The sequence below is a fragment of the Uloborus diversus genome, chromosome 7 (genome assembly GCF_026930045.1).
Source record: "Uloborus diversus isolate 005 chromosome 7, Udiv.v.3.1, whole genome shotgun sequence".
In the NCBI taxonomy this organism is placed as follows: Eukaryota; Metazoa; Arthropoda; class Arachnida; order Araneae; family Uloboridae; genus Uloborus; species Uloborus diversus.
This window is the reverse complement of record NC_072737.1, coordinates 2,295,016-2,321,102: the sequence shown is the minus strand read 5'-3', so window position 1 is coordinate 2,321,102 and position 26,087 is coordinate 2,295,016. Positions and strand designations below refer to the sequence as shown.

Below are 26,087 nucleotides of genomic sequence, written 5' to 3'. Positions count from 1 at the left end.
TCGATGTTTTAATTTCTAACATCGATGTTTTGAAACATCAATGTTTTACCATCGATGTCGCACCTCTAATACTTTCTTTGTGTGCCTGTTCTGCTTATTTGAATTTTTTCCTTCAATTTGAGGATACTTCTCAATCCCAGGTGACCGAGTGTGCTTGGAACCTGGGGGTGCTTGCCACCTGTGCGAGTTTTGCAAAGGGGGCCACTACAACCTGTGTCCCCAGGGGGCCCAACAGGTGGATGGCTCCATGTGCCATTATTACGTGCATCCTGCCAGTTTGTGCTTCAAGTAAGTCTTTTTTTTTTGTAGTTTCCCGACTTTCTGTGATCATTGCGTAACTACAACTCTCGCGAGTTGTCGTCTGATTCATTTTCTTGCGGTTGCAGGTTGCCAGACAACGTGACCTTGGAACAGGGGGCGCTGGTGGAGCCCCTGGCTGTCGCTGTGCACACCTGTAGGCGTGCTTCTGTCTCTCCTGGAAAAACCATTCTCATCACCGGCTCTGGTCAGTAGTTGATACAGTCGAAATATTTTTGAATTTTTAATCGAAATACAGTAGAAGACCGTTATAACGCCGACCTATATAACGCAATTCTCTATAAACCGCACTACTTTTCAGAAGTAAACAATAGGTTTTGAAGTTTAAAAAATCCCTCTGTTTTGCTTTGCAAATATAAAAATTTTAGGCAAATAAGTTTTTCATCTTTCCATCTTATTTCAAAGTTTTTAAATTGAAAATGAGTACTCATAGCAAACAGAAAATACCAGATGGCTCTTGAAAATGCAGCTGTTATGCAAACCATGAAGCTAGCAGAAGTGCAGGATTTTGATCGTGAAACATATTTATTTGTGAATAACTCATTGTAATATTGGTGCTTTAATACTCATTGCAGATACAACTCGTTCTGAAGTGCTAATATAGAGATAAATTCTGAATGTTAGTTTCAAAATTTGTGAAATGATCTGTATAATGCAATAACCTGTATAACGCAAAAGCTCTGGTCCCAAGGTGTGCGTTATAACAGTCTTCTACTGTATTTCTGTTCAGTAGCTTATTAGGGCTTTTAGATAAGGTAAGTGCAATTTATTTTTGCACCCCGATATTACGAATAACCCGGATTGACATATAATAGTTTCGATCCCTATGAATTCGTTAAATCACGATCCAACTTTATTATAGTAAAAATTAGTATGAAAATTAACTTCTCATGCTTGCTCTCAGAAAAAATTCCAAAAGGCAAAAGTCTTTCCAAAAGGAAATGTGGCACTTTTTTTGAAAATTTGTCTAGCTGCACTTTTTTTTGAAAATTTGTCTAGCTGCTCCATAAACCACCGTTTTGGGGTATGTAGTAGTTATTTTCTCTGGAAATATGCATTGATTGTGAATTAAAAATGTAAAACACTTTCAGGGCCCTAACCAGACTTTTGTTTTGGAGGGGGTTTTACCAAACACATTTTTTGTAACATTTATATAGTCTATCAAATTTGGTTTCATGAGTATTCTATTGAATTTTGTTACAATAGATTATCTGAATGCAGGGAGGGGATGTTCTTACAATATGCCATATTGTTACATAATAAATGAATTTCTCAATAACTACCATAAACACACAATGAGTTTGTACAGTTTTTCAGTCATACTAATTTCATTTCACAAATAAAATTGAAATAATAATACAGTAAAACCTGTAAAGTTGACCACCCTCGTAAGTTGACCATCTGCCTATGTTGATCACTTTTATCCAGAACGGAATTGGACCTATCTTATATAATGAAGGAAAACCTCTGTAACTTGACCACCTCTCTAACTTGACCACCTGTCTATCTTGACCACTAATGTACACCAAGTTTGGTTTGGAGTATTGTAAAAAACCCTTTGTAAGTTGACCACTTGGTTTATTTTTTAAAACTTAATCTAGCAAATATTTTATTATTTATTTATTAATCATTGTTATTATTATTATTTATTTTATTTATTTATTATTATTATTATTATTTTTTTTTTTTTTTTCATAGCTTTCCAAAAATGTTTTTAATGCTTTGATGACAGACTAGCATTTTACTAACTAAACAGCAGCATAAAGCTTATGCTGATCTTTATTCTCCAAACTTATTTTTCTTTTGTTCTATTTGAGATAGCCTTTTGTACTCTGTTCAATGAAAACGGGCGTCAGTAGAAAAGTACCAAGTCTTTTCTTCCAGTTGCAATATTTTGTGGCAACACTGGAATTGTGCTTAAGAGTAAAGTTATTTATTTCTGGCGCAAGGGATTAAGAGATAGATAGAGAGCCTTTATGAACTAGGAGAGTCCAGCTTGTTGCTCTTTGTAAAAGTTTTACATAAAATGGCTTCAAAAAGAAAGTTAGTTGAACTTGAGGTTGATAAAAAGTATGAAGTGTTAAAATTAATTGAAAAGGGGGAAAGCAAGAGAAAATTAGCTGGCATATATGGAATTTTTAAAACTACAGTGCCTAATTTAGTAAAAAGCAAAAATATTTGAATAACATTTTTAATTATTGTTTTAAAGTAATGTTAATCAATGAAAGTGAGTTGAACAGAAAGAGTAAGTGTGAATTTGTCAAAAAATGAAAACATGACGCAAGAACTGACAAAAAAAAAAAAAAAAAAAAAAATCAGTACCACCCTTTTTAAGTTGACCACCTGTCTATGTTGACCAGCAAAGTACTGCACCACAAGTGGTCAACTTACAAAGGTTTCACTGTAATAATAATAACAACAATATTATTTTTGCCACCAAAATATAAAAAAAATAAATAAATAATGGAAAGCATTTCTTTGGATGAAAAATTTCGGAGGGGGTTTGAACCTCATAAACCACCCCCTTGCATACGGCCCCGAACACTTTTCTACATAATGTGAAAATGAAGTTACTGAAACTTTGTCGTACAACATGTTGATACTTTTGAGATTTTATTCTAAAAATACCAGAGTTGGCAAAAACCCGGGTTTTTTAAAAAAGCCCATGGACCCAGGGTTTTTTGGGTTTTTTAAATAAAACCCAAAAAAAACCAACTAAAGTTGGGTTTTTTAAAATAAATGTGGTTTTTTTTGTCTTTTTTAGGGAAAATGTGGGGTACTTGTAGCATATTGTAGCGTGAGTATAGAGACAAAGTGCAAAAATTGTCTTCGGGTAAAAAAAGCTGGAAAACTAGTTAAAATTCAGCGTTTTCTGAAGAAAAGTATAAAAGACGAAAAAACCCAGAAATGGTGAAGTTTCAGTTTTTTTAATTTTCATTATTACCAACAGTTTAGGCAAAGTCACTTCTCGAGTGATAAAATCTATTGTTCGTTTTTAATTACTACATTTTTTTTTTGCATTTTACTTTATTGTATTTCATTTTGTTATGCAAAACTACTGTAGAACCTCAAGTAGTTTAAATCCCTATTTACTGAATTCCAGCTTAATCAAGACATTTCTTTGAATTTTATGTTGCCTGTTTTTCTATTTCTGTGTACAGAGTAAGACATATTAAACTTTTTCGTAAGATATTGAAAATACTGTACCTGTTCTGTTTTCTGTCGACCATTTGAAAAATCTGTTTATTTCTAAAAAAATATACCTTGTGTTTATTCGAGATTTTGTGACGCGTTGGTTAGCAGAAAATAATTCACATGAAAGCCTTTTAACTAGATTAATTTCCTCTGTACAATTTACAAATATTGAGAAAATCAGACGTGACAGGATTTGGTCAAGATAATTTGAGTTATTTATTGTCCAGTTAAAGAAAAAAGTTAAATACATTTATTTAAAATCTTTGAAGTATTTTTTTAATGCTGTTAAGAGTTAAGAAATACTATTAAAGTTCAAAATTCATTTTTTTGTGTTCATTGTCTGTGGTGAAGAACAAATAAAAAAGAAGTTTTAATTGTAAAAGTATTTAAATTAATTAATTTTTTAAAAAACTTCTCAAAAAATTTTAAAAAACCCAAAAGTGGGCTAAATAATGGGTTTTTTTTAAATGGGTTTTTTCAAAAAAACCCATTGGGTCCAACCCAATTGGATCCAATTCGGCCAACCCTGAAAAATACCCTCTCAAACAATTTCTTTTTTTTCATTTCAGGTGCCATTGGTTTGTGCAATCTTTTAATTGCCAGAGCATTTGGAGCCACAAAAATCATTATGACTGGTGAGTATCTTATTTTTACTTTCTTCTATATCTAATATATAGAAGAAAGTATTGGATTCGTGCAAATTTTCGAATTTCGAATTTTGACGGATTCGAACGTTTTGAGGTGTGCTGACTCCATTTCGACTATTTTTGGAAAATGTCTGTCTGTCTGTGTGTGTGTGTGTATGTATGTGTGTCACGTCTGTGTGTGACCAGTTTTTTGTGGCCGCTCTACAGCAAAAACTACCGCATGAAATCGAACGAAATTTGGTGCACATATGTGCCCCTATGTGAACTTGTGTCCATTGGTTTTTGGCGCGAATTCCTCCAAGGGGGGTGGAGCAATGGGACGTTTTTCGAGTTACGCGTGCTTGCTATTCCTCGGGAAGTAACTGACGGAATCAAACAAAATTTGGTCCATATGTTGGTATTAACAGGAACAGGTGCTGATTCAATTTTGGTGTCAATAACTCAAACGGGGGTTGAGCTATAGAACGTTTTTTGTCGTCAATTGTGACTGCTGTATCTCAAGAAATAATGAACGGAATGAAAGAAAAATTTATCGGCAAGTAGCCCTTAGTGGGTATAAGAACTGATTTTATTTTTGTGTCAGCAGCTAAAAAGGGGGTAGCGCAATCACCCGTTCTTTTTTTCCATTTTGAGTGCCCTATCTCAAGAAGTAATGCTACGTTCTGGTTGAAATTTGGAATATATGTGAATTCATATGTAAACAGGCTTTGGTTCAATTTTGACGCCGATCGCTCCAAGAGATGTTGAGTTTTTTTTTTTTTTTTTTTTTTTTGCGAATAAAAATAGCTTTTTATTAATGCAACAACAAGAAAGATAAATCGTAATAGATTGTCGTCTGCGTATTTCTCGTGATTTTAATTGTATGGAAATGATAGGAAATATTATCTCAATGTTTTAAAATTTTTAACTGTTGCCATCTCATGTTTGTTAACAAATAAAATATTTGTAATTAATTCAAGCAAGGCTTTTAAAGTAACTTTCAATTTTCGCTCTTTGCTTTGCTTTTGCAATAATTCAGACATTGGGATGGTCGTCAAGTTTTTGCATGTGTCATTTTGTTTTTGTTGGGAATATTGCTTCCTCGTCAAGCATGGGGAGGGATCAGAAAAAAAAAGAAAAATATAGAAGAAAGTTTCGTGATGGCCACAACATACTAGTTTAATGTTCATTTTCTATTTTTAATTTTTACTTAAATGATGTTCAAAATGAATCACCTACTCTACAACGTTTACCAAATTTTAACCCACAACGCTGGTAGCCATCAGATTCCGACTCTTCGGAAGTCTACGATACATTCCCCATCGAAAAAATGATGATGATATTGCCATTGTGCGGGATGCCCGCTGAAAAAATTGATAAGATTACAGGAATTGACTTGGCCAAGTGGAAATGCATCTCCTACCGGAACTCTAATATTGCTCAATGGGGGGCCCCACGATTACGAATGTGTCGAGATAAACTGTAAGTTCGAAATCTCTTGCTCAATGGTGACCATTTTCTCTTTTATAATTGACTAGCTGTACCCGACGCGCGTTGCTATGCCAACAAAAAAAAACATCATTATACTGATTCTCATGACAATCGGTTGAACGGGGCAGAAGTGGCTACTCTGCAGTGCCACCTGGTGGTCCAATGAGCATATTATGCACCTTCTCCGTGGAAAAATACATATTTATAGCAATTTTCATAATAATCAAGTGAAGCCGTGACTCTACTCAAATTTTGTACTCACGCAGTTTGCAAGATCAATCCATCGCTAAAAATATCAAATAGAAAAAGTTTTAAATCCCCCCGTTGCATGAAAAGCCATAAAACAATAAAGAAAGAATTTATTTGTTCAAACTGAAGAAAAATGGCTTCTTATCAATGAGATCTTTCACGCGAATACATTTCTTTTTATTCGTATTTATCCAATGGATTGTGACTTAAATTGGAATAAAAAAGGATCGGATTTTTTTCGAACGGGTCCATGAACATTCCCAGTACCAAAAAGTAACAAACGGTGAAAGTTTCAGCCAAAGCTGCCGGGTAGTTTTTGAGTTCATGGATGACATACAGACAAACATTCATTTTTATATATATAGAAGATTAAGGTTTTAATATTGATGATTAATATTCAGTGTGTAACGCCTCATGTAACTTCGATTATTTTCTAATTAAACATTTTTGTGTTTGATGAGAGTTTGCAAAATTTTTGTGTCACATGCTATTTCTTGTTTAGAAAAAATTGAGGCGTAATTGAATTGCTTTTACTACAATGAATAAGGAAATATGTATGTTAAAGTGGATTTCATATTTTTATCCCACGATGCAATAAGATTGCATATTTTGAGCAAGTGACGCTGTATTTCTCTTATCTAGAAATTTGGATGTGAAGTGTTTAATGAAAAGAATTCGTATCTGGGTTGACGAGTCGTATATTAAGAAAAGCTATACGATCACTTTCGTAAGAAAATTGGGAAGTTAATTTGTAAATGAAAAGAAATTTTTTCCTATAAAGACTTAAAGTAAACAATCTGTGCGCATCTAAAATGCATGTTTGGTTCCCTAAAACTTAATTTGTAAATGAAAAGAAATTTTTTCCTATAAAGACTTAAAGTAAACAATCTGTGCACATCTAAAATGCATGTTTGGTTCCCTAAAACTTAGTTTGTAAATGAAAAGAAATTTTTTCCTATAAAGACTTAAAGTAAACAATCTGTGCACATCTAAAATGCATGTTTGGTTCCCTAAAACTTAGTTTGTAAATGAAAAGAAATTTTTTCCTATAAAGACTTAAAGTAAACAATCTGTGCACATCTAAAATGCATGTTTGGTTCCCTAAAACTTAGTTTGTAAATGAAAAGAAATTTTTTCCTATAAAGACTTAAAGTAAACAATCTGTGCGCATCTAAAATGCATGTTTGGTTCCCTAAAACTTAATTTGTAAATGAAAAGAAATTTTTTCCTATAAAGACTTAAAGTAAACAATCTGTGCACATCTAAAATGCATGTTTGGTTCCCTAAAACTTAGTTTGTAAATGAAAAGAAATTTTTTCCTATAAAGACTTAAAGTATAACAATCTGCGCACATCTAAAATGCATGTTTGGTTCCCTAAAACTTAATTTGTAAATGAAAAGAAATTTTTTCCTATAAAGACTTAAAGTAAACAATCTGTGCACATCTAAAATGCATGTTTGGTTCCCTAAAACTTAGTTTGTAAATGAAAAGAAATTTTTTCCTATAAAGACTTTAAGTAAACAATCTGTGCGCATCTAAAATGCATGTTTGGTTCCCTAAAACTTAATTTGTAAATGAAAAGAAATTTTTTCCTATAAAGACTTAAAGTAAACAATCTGTGCGCATCTAAAATGCATGTTTGGTTCCCTAAAACTTAATTTGTAAATGAAAAGAAATTTTTTCCTATAAAGACTTAAAGTAAACAATCTGTGCGCATCTAAAATGCATGTTTGGTTCCCTAAAACTTAATTTGTAAATGAAAAGAAATTTTTTCCTATAAAGACTTAAAGTATAACAATCTGTGCGCTTCTAAAATGCATGTTTGGTTCCCTAAAACTTAATTTGTAAATGAAAAGAAATTTTTTCCTATAAAGACTTAAAGTAAACAATCTGTGCGCATCTAAAATGCATGTTTGGTTCCCTAAAACTTAATTTGTAAATGAAAAGAAATTTTTTCCTATAAAGACTTAAAGTAAACAATCTGTGCGCATCTAAAATGCATGTTTGGTTCCCTAAAACTTAATTTGTAAATGAAAAGAAATTTTTTCCTATAAAGACTTAAAGTAAACAATCTGTGCGCATCTAAAATGCATGTTTGGTTCCCTAAAACTTAATTTGTAAATGAAAAGAAATTTTTTCCTATAAAGACTTAAAGTAAACAATCTGTGCGCATCTAAAATGCATGTTTGGTTCCCTAAAACTTAATTTGTAAATGAAAAGAAATTTTTTCCTATAAAGACTTAAAGTAAACAATCTGTGCACATCTAAAATGCATGTTTGGTTCCCTAAAACTTAATTTGTAAATGAAAAGAAATTTTTTCCTATAAAGACTTAAAGTAAACAATCTGTGCGCATCTAAAATGCATGTTTGGTTCCCTAAAACTTAATTTGTAAATGAAAAGAAATTTTTTCCTATAAAGACTTAAAGTTGTTAGATTTTTAATTTAAACTTTCACAAAAAGTGAAAGAATCACTTAATTTGAAAAAAAAAAAAAAAAACGTTTTTGCATCATGCAGTATCAATCCTTTTTCGATGTAAACATTGCATCACGTTGTGACGTCATGTGTGCGATCGGTTGCAATGACTCAGTCAAGTGAATGAACTTTTGGGTGAACCGAGTCACCAGTTCATTGTATCTTATAACCGCGAGAATTTTTTGTAGATTGAGTTACTTTTTGATTGGCAACATATCTTTAACTTTCTTGCATTGGCAACACATCTTGTATTTTGCATATTCTTAATTTGAAAGCCATGTGAAGACCTTTAAATACTTCGAGCGATCTTTTTCGCTCTCTCTTTCTCACCTCACATAGCCGCAAAATGTGTTGTACGTGATTTCGTGATGTCTGCCAGTGCCCTTTACTCCTGGCAGGGCGTAATACAACGTGATGTCTATTTCAAAGTCTTAAAACGCCTTTAGGCTTATTTTGTATGTTACGTAAATGCCATATATTCCTAGGAATCAGCATGTTCGTAAAAACTGAATGTATCGTTGTATTTTAGCGGCTAATCTTTGTCTATTCGTCTAAATGTTTTTTTTATATCAATGAAGATGTTGTTCGTCAACTTAAGTAATCCTTTGTGGATAATAAATACAGATTTTCCATGAGGAAAAATGCTTCACGTGTTTTTCTTTCCAACTTCAGGCTATGGACATTTTTATTTGCAAGTTCACTTCTACTAGCGGTGTAGTAAGTCTAAATTTCACTACACATAATGCTCACAAGTGGTTATGGGCCCAGGTCACCTGGACTTTGCAATTCCTGGCCATAACCTGAAGAACTTGGAAAATTTGAATTTTTATGCTCTGAAGAATTTTTAAAACATCGTGAAATTTTTGAAAGTATGGAAGTCCCTACAATACCTTTACTAAATGCCAATAATTGGAATACTTGGAAGAGAAACATACAAGTTGTCTTGCGTCATTCGGGCAGCTGGGAATTCATCGAAGCTGACGAAAAAGAAAAGAAACCTGAAGAAGAAAAATTGACGTTCCGAGATAAAGCGGAATTGAATCTTAGAAGAACTCGAGCTTATACTACTATTTATCAGTTCCTGTCAGAAGAATTCAAGCCTCTCATCGAATGCACTACTGAAGGAAAGATAGCTTGGGAAATCTTGTGCAAGTATTTTGAACCTGACACCCGTGCCAGATTAATATCCCTGTTGGATAAGTTTTTTCAAGTCAAGTTTCAAGATGGAGAAACGGTTGGTCTTTTCATCTGCCGAGTGAAAGCAGCCGCGTCACAATTAAAAGAAGTTGGCCATGCGATGTCCGACCTTTACATAGGTTTCCAGTATATCCGGAGTTTACCCCCTGAGTTTGCATCCATTGTACAGCAAATCTACAGATGGTCTGACGTGGACTTTACCCCATTGAAAATAGAACAAGAACTGTTGCTCGAAGCAAATAGAATTTCTGAAATGAACGTTCCACTACAGACACCTGCTGTGTATGTGACCGTTCCGAATTCGCTACCTGCCGGTAAGATCCATCCTTGTAAAAGTAGTTGTAAACCTGTGTCAAATTTTAGTAAAAATAGATTTAAAGGGAAATGTAATTTTTGTGGGATTTTTGGGCATAAAAAGGTTGATTGTTTTAAATTTAAGGCAAAGTTAAATTCTAAAAATTTTTCTCAAGGGTCTTCTAATTCTCAACATAATGTGAGTGAAATTAATGAGTCAGAAGCTTTGAATATTACTTCATCTGATTCAGACATAACGTGGATTGCCGATTCTGGAGCTACGTCACATGTCACTAAAAATAAAAATCTTTTCTCTGATTTTAGACCAGTTAATAACTTAAAAATGTCTATGGCTGTTGACGGTAAACAAAGCAATATTTTAGGGATTGGTACAATTCAATTGTTGGTCAAAATTAATGGTAGACATAGGAAAATTATCTTGAAAGATGTTCTGTACAATCCTGAAATCCGTCGTAATTTATTGTCATTATCTAAATTGGAACAGGAAGGTAACAAATTTGTTGGTCATAATACCATTCTTAAAGTTTATGACAAAAATTGGAATCAATTATTTTATGCAAAGCGTAGAAATGACATAAATTTATATTTCTTTAAGCCTAATAGATATTTGTATTTGAAAAATAGTGAACATTGTGATAATTCTGAACCTGTTTGTAACATTTCTGAAAAAATTGGTAAAATTTCACCTGAAGATTTATGGCACAAGAGATATTGTCACATTAATTATGAATATATTTCTAGAACTAGCAAAAACAATAGTGTTAGAGGTCTTCCTGAATTGAATAAAAATGTTAACTATTGTGAAATTTGTAAATATACTAAAGCTAGGAGTATTTCTTTTAAATCGATTGGGGCCGTGAGATCTTCTAAACCTTTAGAGCTTATACACATGGATGTAGGTGAAGTCCCAAATTTAACTTTGAGGGGAGAGAAATATTATTTATCCATTATGGACGATTTTTCAAAACGCGTTGCTGTATACCCTATGAAATTGAAGTCGGATGTTTTCAATATTTTTGTAAGATTTTTAAATCGTAATGAAAGGCTTTTAGGGAGGAAAATTAAATCAATTCGTACAGATGGGGGGAAAGAATTTTGCAATCAAAATTTTGAAATTTTCTTGAATAACCGTGGCATTAGGCATGAGAAAACTAATCCCTACACACCGATGATGAATGGCATAATTGAACGGTTTAACCAGACATTAATGGGGGGAGTTAGAGCACTTTTAAAAGAGAGTAACTTACCTTCGAAATTCTGGGGGGAAGCTGCATTTTGTTTTTCTTATGTTTGGAATAGGTCTTGTCATGGGAGCAATCATACCCCGTTTGAACTGTTTTTCAATAAAAAGCCTAACGTGAAACATCTCAGAACTTTTGGCTGTTTCACTTTTGTAAATGTTCCAAGTCAGAAAAGAAAGAATTGGACGATAAATCTAAACCAGGAATTTTGTTAGGTTACGCTCAAAATACTAGAGGTTATCGTGTCTGGCTGGAAGACGAACAAAGAATCATAGAAACATGTAATGTCAGTTTTGATGAGGGAACTAAAGGGGCAGATGTTGTACTAGGTTCTGGATCAAGTAGTCCAAGGGTTATGAAATACTTACCTGACAATTTTGATTATGAATATCCTGTAACTTCAAATCAGGGAGTGGATGAGCTTTCCGGTGATAGTCCTAGTGAAGAATTAAAACCTTGTTCCGAAATTAATTGGTTGCGTCAAGCTGTTCCTAGACCATCGGGTGATAGAACTGATATTTACTATAGGATTGAAGGTTCAAATATTCGCTTGCGTTCTTTAAATGAAGTTATTAAATATTGTAATGATAACAAAATTGAATTTGATGAATCATATTTTAACTTTTCGGGCAAAAATTTAAAAGAGGGAAAGGTAATAGAAATTTTAGAGGGAAATCTTGCTGAAATTAAACTTCCATTAAATTTTGAAGAAGCCATTAATTCTAGGGAATCTAAACATTGGATTAACGCGATGGATCAGGAAATACAAACCATATATAATCGCGGTGTATGGGAGTTAGTGGATCCACCTGAACATAGTAAAATTTTGGGAAATCGGTGGGTATATACGGTAAAAGAAGATCAGCAAGGGAATATTGTGAAATACCGTGCTCGGTTATGTGCCCAAGGTTACCTTCAGGAAGCTGGAGAATCATTCCAAGAAGTTTTTAGCCCAGTCATTGATTTTTCTATAATCAGATTGTTTTTCTGTATTTTTGTATGTCTTTTTAAATGGTGTCATCTGCATGTAGACATAAATAACGCTTATTTGTATGCTAATTTGGATACTAATGTATATATGAAACAACCTAGTGGATATGTACTAGAGCCTGGTAAAGTTTGTTTGTTAAAGAAAGCTTTGTACGGTTTACACCAAAGTGGTAGAATGTGGTACTATCAACTCCATGAAACACTTTTGAAAATGAACTTTTCTAGTTTAGATTGGTGTAATTGTTGTTACATATATAAAAATAAGGTTATTCTTCTTTTTTATGTTGATGATATCATACTTTTTGGCAAACTAAAATCTGATTTGAATGAAATTGTAAATTTTTTAAGAAATCATTTTGAGTTAAAAATTTTGGGTGAAATAAGAAAACTTCTGGGTGTTGAATTTCAAAACATTGATGGTAATTGGTATATTCATCAGACAACGTATATTAATAAAATTGTCGAGTTGTATTCTAGTTATAATATTCCAATTAGTAATGTTCCTATTTCGGTTGGGGTGGTTTATTCAAAAATTGATTCGCCTACTAGTAAGTTAGAAATAGATAAATGTAATTCTTTACCATATCGAAATTTAATTGGCTGTTTATCCTTTTTGGCTAGTAGAACTCGTCCCGACATAACATATGCTCTGAATATATTTTCCCAATTTCAATCTAATTATGGTGAAAAACATTGGCATGGTTTACTTCGTCTTCTTGGTTATGTTTTGTATACGAAAAATCTTAAATTGAAGTTATCAAATATTTCAAATTTAAATATTAAATGTTATTCTGATTCAGATTGGGCAGCTAGTAGAGATGATAGGGTTTCAATAGGAGGTTACATCATTTTGCTAGATAATGCACCTATCATGTGGAAAACCTTTAAGCATAAATGTATTGCTCTTTCCACTATGGAAGCCGAATATGTCACTTTGACAGAGGCTGCTAAAGAATTTGTCTGGATCATGAAAATTTTAAAAAATGAAAATTTGAATTTAATTTTGAAAAATTGTGAAATATTTTGTGACAACATTGCTGCAATAGATTTTTCCAAAAGTCCTATACAAAATCAAAGAAGTAAACATATTGATATCAAGTATCATTTTTTGAGAAATCTAGTAAATGAAAAATTGTTTAAATTAATGTATGTGAGTTCTAAATTAAATTTAGCTGATGCTTTGACAAAACCTTATACCAAATCTCAACTTGGACATTTTTGTGACATTATTTTTGGGGGGAAAAATATATAACCTAAATTTGAACTTTTTGGGTGTGTAAAATTTTTGTGAAATTCAATGGTGACTTTGTCAATTTGAATTTATTGTGAATTTTTCTGATTGTTGTGCATGTTGCAAAAATGGGGCCGCTTGTTAGATTTTTAATTTAAACTTTCACAAAAAGTGAAAGAATCACTTAATTTGAAAAAAAAAAAAAAAAACGTTTTTGCATCATGCAGTATCAATCCTTTTTCGATGTAAACATTGCATCACGTTGTGACGTCATGTGTGCGATCGGTTGCAATGACTCAGTCAAGTGAATGAACTTTTGGGTGAACCGAGTCACCAGTTCATTGTATCTTATAACCGCGAGAATTTTTTGTAGATTGAGTTACTTTTTGATTGGCAACATATCTTTAACTTTCTTGCATTGGCAACACATCTTGTATTTTGCATATTCTTAATTTGAAAGCCATGTGAAGACCTTTAAATACTTCGAGCGATCTTTTTCGCTCTCTCTTTCTCACCTCACATAGCCGCAAAATGTGTTGTACGTGATTTCGTGATGTCTGCCAGTGCCCTTTACTCCTGGCAGGGCGTAATACAACGTGATGTCTATTTCAAAGTCTTAAAACGCCTTTAGGCTTATTTTGTATGTTACGTAAATGCCATATATTCCTAGGAATCAGCATGTTCGTAAAAACTGAATGTATCGTTGTATTTTAGCGGCTAATCTTTGTCTATTCGTCTAAATGTTTTTTTTATATCAATGAAGATGTTGTTCGTCAACTTAAGTAATCCTTTGTGGATAATAAATACAGATTTTCCATGAGGAAAAATGCTTCACGTGTTTTTCTTTCCAACTTCAGGCTATGGACATTTTTATTTGCAAGTTCACTTCTACTAGCGGTGTAGTAAGTCTAAATTTCACTACACATAATGCTCACAAAAGTAAACAATCTGTGCGCATCTAAAATGCATGTTTGGTTCCCTAAAACTTAGTTTGTAAATGAAAAGAAATTTTTTCCTATAAAGACTTAAAGTAAACAATCTGTGCGCATCTAAAATGCATGTTTGGTTCCCTAAAACTTAATTTGTAAATGAAAAGAAATTTTTTCCTATAAAGACTTAAAGTAAACAATCTGTGCACATCTAAAATGCATGTTTGGTTCCCTAAAACTTAGTTTGTAAATGAAAAGAAATTTTTTCCTATAAAGACTTAAAGTAAACAATCTGTGCGCATCTAAAATGCATGTTTGGTTCCCTAAAACTTAATTTGTAAATGAAAAGAAATTTTTTCCTATAAAGACTTAAAGTAAACAATCTGTGCACATCTAAAATGCATGTTTGGTTCCCTAAAACTTAGTTTGTAAATGAAAAGAAATTTTTTCCTATAAAGACTTAAAGTAAACAATCTGTGCGCATCTAAAATGCATGTTTGGTTCCCTAAAACTTAATTTGTAAATGAAAAGAAATTTTTTCCTATAAAGACTTAAAGTAAACAATCTGTGCACATCTAAAATGCATGTTTGGTTCCCTAAAACTTAATTTGTAAATGAAAAGAAATTTTTTCCTATAAAGACTTAAAGTAAACAATCTGTGCGCATCTAAAATGCATGTTTGGTTCCCTAAAACTTAATTTGTAAATGAAAAGAAATTTTTTCCTATAAAGACTTAAAGTTGTTAGATTTTTAATTTAAACTTTCACAAAAAGTGAAAGAATCACTTAATTTGAAAAAAAAAAAAAAAAAACGTTTTTGCATCATGCAGTATCAATCCTTTTTCGATGTAAACATTGCATCACGTTGTGACGTCATGTGTGCGATCGGTTGCAATGACTCAGTCAAGTGAATGAACTTTTGGGTGAACCGAGTCACCAGTTCATTGTATCTTATAACCGCGAGAATTTTTTGTAGATTGAGTTACTTTTTGATTGGCAACATATCTTTAACTTTCTTGCATTGGCAACACATCTTGTATTTTGCATATTCTTAATTTGAAAGCCATGTGAAGACCTTTAAATACTTCGAGCGATCTTTTTCGCTCTCTCTTTCTCACCTCACATAGCCGCAAAATGTGTTGTACGTGATTTCGTGATGTCTGCCAGTGCCCTTTACTCCTGGCAGGGCGTAATACAACGTGATGTCTATTTCAAAGTCTTAAAACGCCTTTAGGCTTATTTTGTATGTTACGTAAATGCCATATATTCCTAGGAATCAGCATGTTCGTAAAAACTGAATGTATCGTTGTATTTTAGCGGCTAATCTTTGTCTATTCGTCTAAATGTTTTTTTTATATCAATGAAGATGTTGTTCGTCAACTTAAGTAATCCTTTGTGGATAATAAATACAGATTTTCCATGAGGAAAAATGCTTCACGTGTTTTTCTTTCCAACTTCAGGCTATGGACATTTTTATTTGCAAGTTCACTTCTACTAGCGGTGTAGTAAGTCTAAATTTCACTACACATAATGCTCACAAAAGTAAACAATCTGTGCGCATCTAAAATGCATGTTTGGTTCCCTAAAACTTAGTTTGTAAATGAAAAGAAATTTTTTCCTATAAAGACTTAAAGTAAACAATCTGTGCGCATCTAAAATGCATGTTTGGTTCCCTAAAACTTAATTTGTAAATGAAAAGAAATTTTTTCCTATAAAGACTTAAAGTAAACAATCTGTGCACATCTAAAATGCATGTTTGGTTCCCTAAAACTTAGTTTGTAAATGAAAAGAAATTTTTTCCTATAAAGACTTAAAGTAAACAATCTGTGCACATCTAAAATGCATGTTTGGTTCCCTAAAACTTAGTTTGTAAATGAAAAGAAATTTTTTCCTATAAAGACTTAAAGTAAACAATCTGTGCACATCTAAAATGCATGTTTGGTTCCCTAAAACTTAGTTTGTAAATGAAAAGAAATTTTTTCCTATAAAGACTTAAAGTAAACAATCTGTGCGCATCTAAAATGCATGTTTGGTTCCCTAAAACTTAATTTGTAAATGAAAAGAAATTTTTTCCTATAAAGACTTAAAGTAAACAATCTGTGCGCATCTAAAATGCATGTTTGGTTCCCTAAAACTTAATTTGTAAATGAAAAGAAATTTTTTCCTATAAAGACTTAAAGTAAACAATCTGTGCACATCTAAAATGCATGTTTGGTTCCCTAAAACTTAGTTTGTAAATGAAAAGAAATTTTTTCCTATAAAGACTTAAAGTAAACAATCTGTGCGCTTCTAAAATGCATGTTTGGTTCCCTAAAACTTAATTTGTAAATGAAAAGAAATTTTTTCCTATAAAGACTTAAAGTATAACAATCTGCGCACATCTAAAATGCATGTTTGGTTCCCTAAAACTTAGTTTGTAAATGAAAAGAAATTTTTTCCTATAAAGACTTAAAGTAAACAATCTGTGCACATCTAAAATGCATGTTTGGTTCCCTAAAACTTAGTTTGTAAATGAAAAGAAATTTTTTCCTATAAAGACTTAAAGTATAACAATCTGCGCACATCTAAAATGCATGTTTGGTTCCCTAAAACTTAGTTTGTAAATGAAAAGAAATTTTTTCCTATAAAGACTTAAAGTATAACAATCTGTGCGCATCTAAAATGCATGTTTGGTTCCCTAAAACTGTGCGTGCATAAATAAATATGTACCGACAAAGTGTAGTGAAAAACTTAAGTCGAAATTCGTTTAGTTGCAATTGAAGCGGAAATTTGAGTAATGAATTTTTTGTGAAAAAAATACTCCCTTCACTTTGTACGAGGAATTAAAATGTACCCCTATTTATATCGTACGAATAGTGTCAATTTTCAATCTGGAGAAAAATTTCCGGATAACCCGAGTTTCCAGTAATCCAAAGTGACATGAGCCACCATTTTCTAAAAGTGAAATATATGTATATGTATTTTTAAACTCTCTTAATCTTCTTTAATAATAATAAAGCTGAAAGTCTATCTGTCCGGAGGATGTCTGTAGGATGTCTGGATCTTTGTGACACGCATAGCGCCTAGATCGTTCGACCGATTTTCATGAAATTTGGCACAAAGTTAGTATGTAGCATGGGGGTGTGCTCCTTAAAGCGATGTTTCGAAAATTCGATGGGGTTCTTTTTCTACTCCAATTTTAAGAACAAAATTATCATGAGATGGACAAGTAAATGACGAAATGATCATATGTGGAACCGTAACATGGGCACAAGCCAACAGGTGAGAAAATTCACCATACATTATTTGTAAATGTACACGCAAACCAAAAGACCTTTTGATTTTTCTATTACGAGCAAAGCCGTGCATTATAATGGATATAATTTACAGCATAAGAACAGGCAAGAATTTTGTTTTCTTTTTCAAGCCATCAATGGCTCGTTCTTTCTCGCAAATTAAGTTTTTGCAAAGAAAGAAATATTTACAGAACATTTTAGATATTTTTTTTTACATTTTGCACAAAAAAAATTCTGATCACTAAATTTTGTGTCATCATTTCAATAATTTTAGTAGAATACATCTCCTAAATTGACAAAAATTTGTAAGAATAAAGCTAAAAACTTGTTTTAGTTGATTGGGAAAGATGTCGCCAAGGAAAGTAAACAAGAAGAAAATATTTCACTAAGAACTGACATTAGTTTGAAAAATATGAGGAAAAACAGTAGATTTTTATATCAGAAAACAAGAAAGAAAGATTAACATTAAAATTACTTGAAGACTCAGCTTTTTTTAAATTAAATTTTATCCAGCTCAACATCTAACTTGTGACATTTGAAAACTTGCTCTCAAACTGATTTGAGAATTTTAATTAAATTATTCCCAATTAAAGTTTTAATGAAAATAAATAAATTTTATTTACAAGCCTTCTAACAAAGCTTAATAATAATCGAAAAACAAAATACAATTCCCAACACAGATGTAAAAAATAGTGTGATCATAGCTGTATCAACAACTGTATGAAACAAAGTATAAAAATCCTATTAATAATTACCAACAAGATCATCAGAACTTTTCTTTACTAATAATAAAGCTGAAAGTCTCTCTGTCTGGATCTCTCTCTGTCTGTCTGTCTGTATGTGATGCGCATAGCGCCTAGACCGTTCGGCCGATTTTCATGAAATTTGACACAGAATTAGTTTGTCGCATGGGGGTGTGCACCTCGAAGCGATGTTTGGAAAATTCGATGTGGATCTTTTTCTATTCCAATTTTAAGAACATTTTCCCGGGCAAAATTATCATAAGGTGGATGAGTAATTTACCAAGTTATCATAACGTGGAACCGTAAAATGGGCACAAGCCAATTGGCGAGAAATTCACCATACATTATTTGTAAATATACAAGCGAACCCGAAGACCTTTCAATTTTTCTACTACGGGCAAAGCCGTGCGAGTACCACTAGTGAGTAAATAAAAAAATAATGAAAAGAAGCACATCTGATTTGAGGTAGTTTTAAACATTTTTTCCATTTTTTTGTTCGGATTGACCGAGACTTTGCTGGTTTGTAGCAGTTAAAAATTTTTGAATGTGAAAATTTCTGTATGGCAAAAAAAAAAAAAAAAAAAAAAAAAATTGTGTCAAAGTGAAAAGAAATAACAGGGAGGAAAATTTTTAGAGGTTTGGTGGTTGAAAATTATATTTTCCCCTGATATTTTGAGAACTTTTTAAAATACAGTAAAACCTCCTTTAAGGGACAGTTAGATAATACTTACAAAAATTAATATGTAAATGTATACAAAGTATTGAATTTACAGGAATTTAAGTATCTCAAATTCAACTAGTAGTGAAATTTTTACGTGTAGTAATATGATGTATTGTAAAATTTTTACTAAAATTTACATGCGTGTTTTTTCCTCTCGGGAACTTATTGAAGTCGGTTAACAGCCAATGGATAGTCAATGACCCATGAATATTTTTGTGTAAATAACACTTCAAATGTGAGCATTGTTTGGAATTTGTATTGTACTGAATTTTAAATTGCCTGAAATCAAACAAGTCCATGTAAGGAATTACTTCAAATAATTCACGTATGCTACACAATTTTACCATTGTGAAATTTTTGATTCAAGTTTAATTATTAAAAGGATGAATTTCGAAATTTTGAATAATTTTGATTTGTATTCAGTATACATTAATCAATTTTAGCATTTTATGTTGAACGTTAATAGCATTTGGTTTTTACGAAATTACTGGGTTAATACAGTAGAAGACCGTTATAACGCACACCTCAGGACCAGAGCTTTTGCGTTATACAGGTTTTTGCGTTATATAGGTCATTTCACAACTTTTGAAACTAAGATTCAGAATATATCTATATATTAGCACTTCAGAATGAGTTTTATCTGCAATATATTAAAGCACCACTATTACAATTAGTTGTTCACAAATAAATATGTTTCACAATGAAAAGAAAGTGCATTATCCTGCACTTCTGCTAGCTTCATGGTTTGCATAACAGCTGCATTTTCAAGAGCCATCTGTTATTTTCTGTTTACTATGAGTACTAGTTTTCAATTAAAAAGCTTTGAATTAAGATGGAAAGATGAAAAACTTTCAAGATTTAATTTGCCTAGCAGTTTTTATGTTTGCAAGGCAAAACAGAGGGATTTTTTAAACTTCAAAACCTATTGTTTACTTCTGAAAAGTTGTGCGCTTTATAGAGAATTGCGTTATATAGGTCGGCGTTATAACGGTCTTCTACTGTATGCATTATTTCATCTACCTCCGAAGAAGGGACACCTCTATTTTAAGGACAATTTTTCTGGTTCCCTTGGTATCCGTTATCGAGCGGTTCTACTGTACCCTGATTTTTTTCCAGAAATTGAAATTTCCCCGAGAATTCCAGGTTATGTTACCACCCTGAATAATGTTCTTTTCTGCAGACATCTGCCCTGGTCGTCTGGAGTTGGCTAAGAAGCTGGGGGCCACTCATCAGGTGTGCGTGAGAGACAAAAGCGAAGAACTGGTCTCGGAGGAGATCAAGTGTCTGTTGGGGGGTTGCCCAGACATCACTCTCGAGTGTTCCGGAGCCCAGAGCTGCATCCAGTTGTCCCTGAAGGTGAGAATCGTCGTCTTGTTGGGGAGGGTGTGGACAGGGTTGCCATGCCATTACATACTTGCCAACTTTACTGTTTTCAACGGGAGACTGACGTTTTTTACTTCCATCTCCCGATTTCCCGTTTTTTACGATTTTTATCCCGTATTTTCCAGTCAATCATCAAAAGTTTCCCTTTCTTCTCAATAGATAGCGCCCCTTTCTATACTCAGTTCAGCGAGAGCTGATAGAGGAAGTAAACAAAGAGGGTTACTACTTTCATGACTTACTCGCCCGATTGGCAATGCTGTTCGCATTGAAAGCGCGGACATTTCGCTTTGATAACTTACGATGTTTAAACGAAAAGCCGAAGGGCTACATTTCGTAAGTCAGTCAACAATGTTACATGCTTATACAAGCAGAGATAATACCACACAGTGGAAGGTGCAGAATCAAATGTTAATGTGAAGAAATGAACATTGGAAACTTGTTTAAAATCTTACCAAAAATTTATTGGTCCATAGTAACTAAAATAAATAAACTAACAAAAATAAGTTCATAAGAATAAACCCTGGCCATAAGAGGAGGCGGAGTTCGCAACTCCCCAACACCTATCGGACCTAACTCACGAGAGGCTGACGAACACAAAAGAAGAGAGAGAGAACGATTGGAATCGTTCGCTATTTATACTTGCCTCATTTGCATATGATTGGGCATCAAAGGATGCCAACCTAAAACTGAAACTTTACACGTGCCGAAAGAGTTGAGAAGTTAATCTAATTTGAATAAAGTAAATTTCATATTACTTTACATTAGGAATGAGAACGCGGATAAATATCGTTTACCGATGTCTATCACGCTTATCTGGTTGGCGCTGTTTTCAATCATCCCAGCGCCAAGCAGACAGCGGTAACGCCAATTGTCACGTTGCTTTGTTTACGTCCACTATCAGCTCTCGCTAAATGGACTATAGTCATCTACCAAAATGAAAGAATAAGAATTTTTCCAAATAATAACTCATTTAGCAAAAGTTTACTTTTTTGGGAGCTTTCCACATTGCATGTTCAAAGAAGCACGTGCTTTGCCGAAAATTGCCGCAGATTTCAATCTTTTTGCATCTTGGAAATATTTCAATTATTTTAAAACTTTGAATTTATTTTATCATGTGCTATCCTATACCTTCTTATTTTATATTTTATTTTCAGTTTATAGTGATTTTTTTTTTTTTTGGATTAGAGTAATTAAATTTTTGTAGCTACTTTTTTAGTAGAGACTGGAAATGTACGAAATTTTAATCAAATTTTCCTTATTATTTGGTTTTTCCTTTGCAGTATATTTTTCTTGCTACTACCAATTAGCATACATCTGCCAAAAATCCCCATATCATTTTAAATTTAGTATTTATGTTATTTTAAAGCATAATTTAATAATTCTGTTGTGAAGATATGTTGCTGGTGAATCATCTATATACGACTTGAAGGTTGGCAAGTATGCCATTAGGAAAACCCCCCCAAAAAAACTGGAAAAATGTAGAGTGGAAAAAACTGAAAAACCAGGGAATTTTGCGACAGCCAAAAAAATGTCGCATCTACTTTCTGATTTTCGTTACGGTTATATTTTTCAAAATTTCAGACACATGGGTGATTCCCCAAAACCCTAACAATATTATGTCCCAGGAGCCTAACACAAGGATTGTTTGACCTAGAAATGTTTTCCTTTTTACTTCCTTTTACAAAAAAGGAAGTATTGTAGTCTAAAAAATTTTCACTCAAAAATCGACCTTAATTTCCATTTTGCTCACCCCCGAATGAATGTTGAGTTTTTTTTTTTTTCGACTCGACCACACGTAGATAAGTGCCTAGGAACGTACAGACACCCGAAATATCCATTTTGAAGATCCCCGAGTTAATTACAACGAATTTTCTCGTGACGTCTGTATGTACGTATGTATGTGCGTATGTGTATATGTATCTCGCATAACTCAAAAACGGTACGTCCTAGAAAGTTGAAATTTGGTACATAGACTCCTAGTGGTATCTAGTTGTGCACCTTCCCTTTTGGTTGCATTCGGATGTTCCTAAGGGGGTCTTTTGCCCCTTTTTGGGGGGAATCATTGTTAATTTCGATGTAAACTCAAGTGGTGTTATAATTTGTCGAACACTTGGCGATATATGTATAATACAAAAAAGCGTGGGGTGCTGTCTATTTACATTTTTGCTTGGACAACAAATGGAAGAAATTCAAGACAACTGATAAGAAGCCCCCCACGCTTTTTTGTATTACATTAAAATTAAATGATTGGTCAACTTCTATCATCCAAAGATTATTTTTCACTTTTAAGTTCATTTTGCTACGAAAGAGTGTTTTTTTCAGTTTTTTAAACTATTATTTTATTATTAAAAAATTTGCATTGTGCTTAAACCATAGACTAATAATAAGAGTAGACCGAGCTTTCCCTGACTTGCTGATGAAAAAATTGGTTCATGGATACATCATGTGACTGGTGGGAGGCTTGGCCAAAACTTTGGCAGCATGGTTGTTAGATGGCAGGATTATCTATAGTTTGGCACTCGACATGTATTTAAGACGTAATGTGTTTTTATTATAATTTTTTTCCAGGTGCAGAGATTGAACTGTATTTCTCTTAGTTATGCATTATTTTGACATAGTAATTAATTTTTGATCACAGTTTTCAGTAACTTTTATTTCGTTCGGAACTGCTACGTCAGCGTTGGCGTGAACGTAGTGGCATAAACGTTTTGCATTAACGCAAAAATGTCCTAATCGGTATCTGAAATTGAAATGGTAGGTAAAAATCTTACCGTTTTGCCGATTCTTTTTGGACGCTAGCATCTTTAATAGCTTAGAGAGTAATTGAAATTGACTAAAGAAAATGCACAGTACTATCTAAACGAAAAACTCACTATATTAACAAAATATTTACAACTTAGAACAACAAATTTACAAATCGGACTCCATAAAAGATCATTCTTCCGTGTTCCATCAATTCAATTTATTTTATTTCTTGTTGATCGTCTGCTACGATCAACGGCCGCTGTTGCTAGGATATCCACCAGTCACATGGTTTGGTTTATGAGCAGCAAAAGGGTTGCCATAGCTCGGTCTATTCTTATTATTAGTCTATGGCTTAAACTTTTGCGGTGCACCCTACATGGTTGCCGGACTAGTCCGTGAGTCAAAATGATCTCTTTTCCAGGTGACAAAGTCCGGAGGGACCGTGGTCCTGGTGGGCCTGGGGTCCCCCGAAGTGACCTTGCCAATGCCAGAGGTCGTCAACCGAGAGCTGGAAGTGAGGGGCGTGTTTCGCTACACCGACTGTTACCCCACGGTCCTGGGGCTCCTGTCCTGCGGGGCCCTGGACGTGGGGCCCCTCATGACTCATCGCTTCGGGATCCAGGATGCGGAGGAGGCCTTCAGGGTCTCCCAAGGGGGGCTGGAGGGGGCAGTCAAGGTGCTGGTTGGCTGCGAGTAGAGAGGTTTCACCTTGTCCTTTTGCCCTCCAAATCTCCGTTATTACAATCATGTACCGAATTAAAAATTTGCGTAATTTTGATCCATCGGCACACCCGAATTTTAGGAAAATAACTCAATTTGTTATCATGGTTGGCCGGATGGGACCCGATGTTTTTTTTTTGAAAAAACCCATGTAAAAAAAAAACATTATTTAGCCCTCTTTTGGGGTTTTTTTAAATTTTCCGAAAATTTTTTAAAAAATTAATTAATTTAAGTACTTTCTCAATTTAAACTTTTTTATTTGTTCTTCACCACAGACAATGGACATGAAAAATGAATTTTGAACTTTAATAGTATTTATTATAAATCTTAACGGCATTAAAAAAATACATCAAAGATTTTAAATAAATATATTTAACATTTTTCTTTAATTGGTCAATAAATAACTCAAATTATCTTTACTAAGTCCTGTCATGTCTGATTTTCTCAATATTTGTTGATTGTACAGAGGAAACTACTCTAGCTAAAAGGCTTTCATGTGAATTATTTTCTACTAACCAACACCTCGCAATTCTTGAATAAACAAGGTATATTTTTTAGAAATTAACAGATTTTTCAAACGGTCGACAGAAACCGGAACAGGATGTACAGTATTTTCATTATCTTACGACGAAAAAATTTAATATTTCTTACTCTGTACACAGAAATAGAAAAACGGACAACATAAAATTCAAAGAAATGTCTTGATTAAGCTGGAATTCAGTAAAAAGGAATTTAAACTACTTGAGGTTCTACGGTAGTTTTGTATAACGAAATGAAATACAATCAAGTAAAATGCAAAAAAAAAATAAATAAATAAATAAAAACGAACAATAGATTTTATCACTCAAGAAGTAACTTTGCCCTAACTGTTGGTAATCATGGAAACTAAAAAATCTGAAACTTCACCATTCTTTGGTTTCGTCATCTTTTTTACTTTTCTTCAGAAAACGCTGAATTTTCCAACTTTTTTTACCCGAAGACAATTTTTGCGCTTTGTCCATTATACTTACACTACAATATGCTACTAGCATCCCACATTTTCCCTTAAAAAAAAGACAAAAAACCCAAATTTCTTTTTAAAAAATCCCAGCTTTAGTTGTTTTTTTTGGGGGGGTTTTATTTCAAAAAACCCTGGGTCCTTGGGCTTTTAAAAAAAACCCGGGTTTTTGCCAACCCTGTTTGTTATGCAGTTATTTTTGAATGAAATCCCACATTAATTGCAAAAGTGCCATTTTATTCAAACAGGGTTGCCATGCCACAGGGTTACCAGAAAGAACTGAAAAAATACAGGAAATTTAAAAAGCAGCAAAAAAAAAAAAACATGGGAACGTAAGAGAAGTTCAAAATTGTTCTTAAAAACTGGAAAGTACAGGAAATTAATTTTATTGTTGTTATTATTTATTTATTAATATTTTCTTTAAGTTGGAAAAACCAATGCCCAAATGTTTAAACTACTGAAATGTTAATAAATAAATAAATTATTAAAGGAAAATTAAAAATAGTAATTTTACTTTAAAAGATTTTTGAGTAAATTTGTAAAAGTAAATGTTGAAATGTTTATCCATTATCATAAAAAGCAAAAATTATTTTACTTGCATCTTAAACTTTACGCTGATTTCATTTAAAGAGCATGAGATTAGTTATCAATATTAATTGTTCTGTTTTCCTTTGCATTTGTTATGAGGTCCAAATATTGGATGATTGATAGAAGTCTTTAAAAATGTACATAAATAAGTTTATAAAAATCAATGCGTATTGTGTTGGCGTTTGACCCACAGATCAGTTTCGCCACCATTGTCAGAATTATAATTTTATTGTAAAAAAATTTATGCTTGAAATACTTTCAATGTAATCTTACTGTCTTTTCTCCTAATTTTTTGTACTACACTTTGTAGAACTTTGTATAGAATCTACTGTTTGTTTTATTTCTTTTAAAAACGACAGATATAGTATTGTGTATTTAACCATAAAACAGCTTTTTTACATATATTAACTGTAAGCAAAGAATAAAAATGTCAGTGCATTCCCTTAAACATTTTATTTTTCATCAAAAATCTTATTCTGTATTTCATGGAATAGCCCAAATCCATCGATTACCTTCAATGTTTATGTCTACTGCTAAGTCTAAAATTAAAAGACTAGAAACATTATTTTTCAGGGCAAAGTATTTTGTGTTGTATAATTTGTTGATGATGTAGAATGTATGTGTGTATGAAATTATGGGAAAAATTTCGAGTGCTGTG

General features: G+C 32.8%; 1 protein-coding gene across 1 annotated transcript in view; it reads left to right on the top strand.

Moving 5' to 3' along the window:
- Positions 1-23,885, top strand: part of LOC129225776 (sorbitol dehydrogenase-like) — a 44,201-nt gene extending 20,316 nt beyond the window's left edge. Inside the window, exons 4-8 of the mRNA XM_054860285.1 lie at positions 141-288; positions 387-505; positions 4,083-4,148; positions 20,177-20,352; positions 23,546-23,885. Of these exons, the coding sequence (XP_054716260.1) occupies positions 141-288; positions 387-505; positions 4,083-4,148; positions 20,177-20,352; positions 23,546-23,821 (785 nt within the window). The 3' untranslated portion in view covers positions 23,822-23,885. The remainder of the gene's footprint in view (positions 1-140; positions 289-386; positions 506-4,082; positions 4,149-20,176; positions 20,353-23,545) is intronic.
- Positions 23,886-26,087: the final 2,202 nt, after the last annotated feature.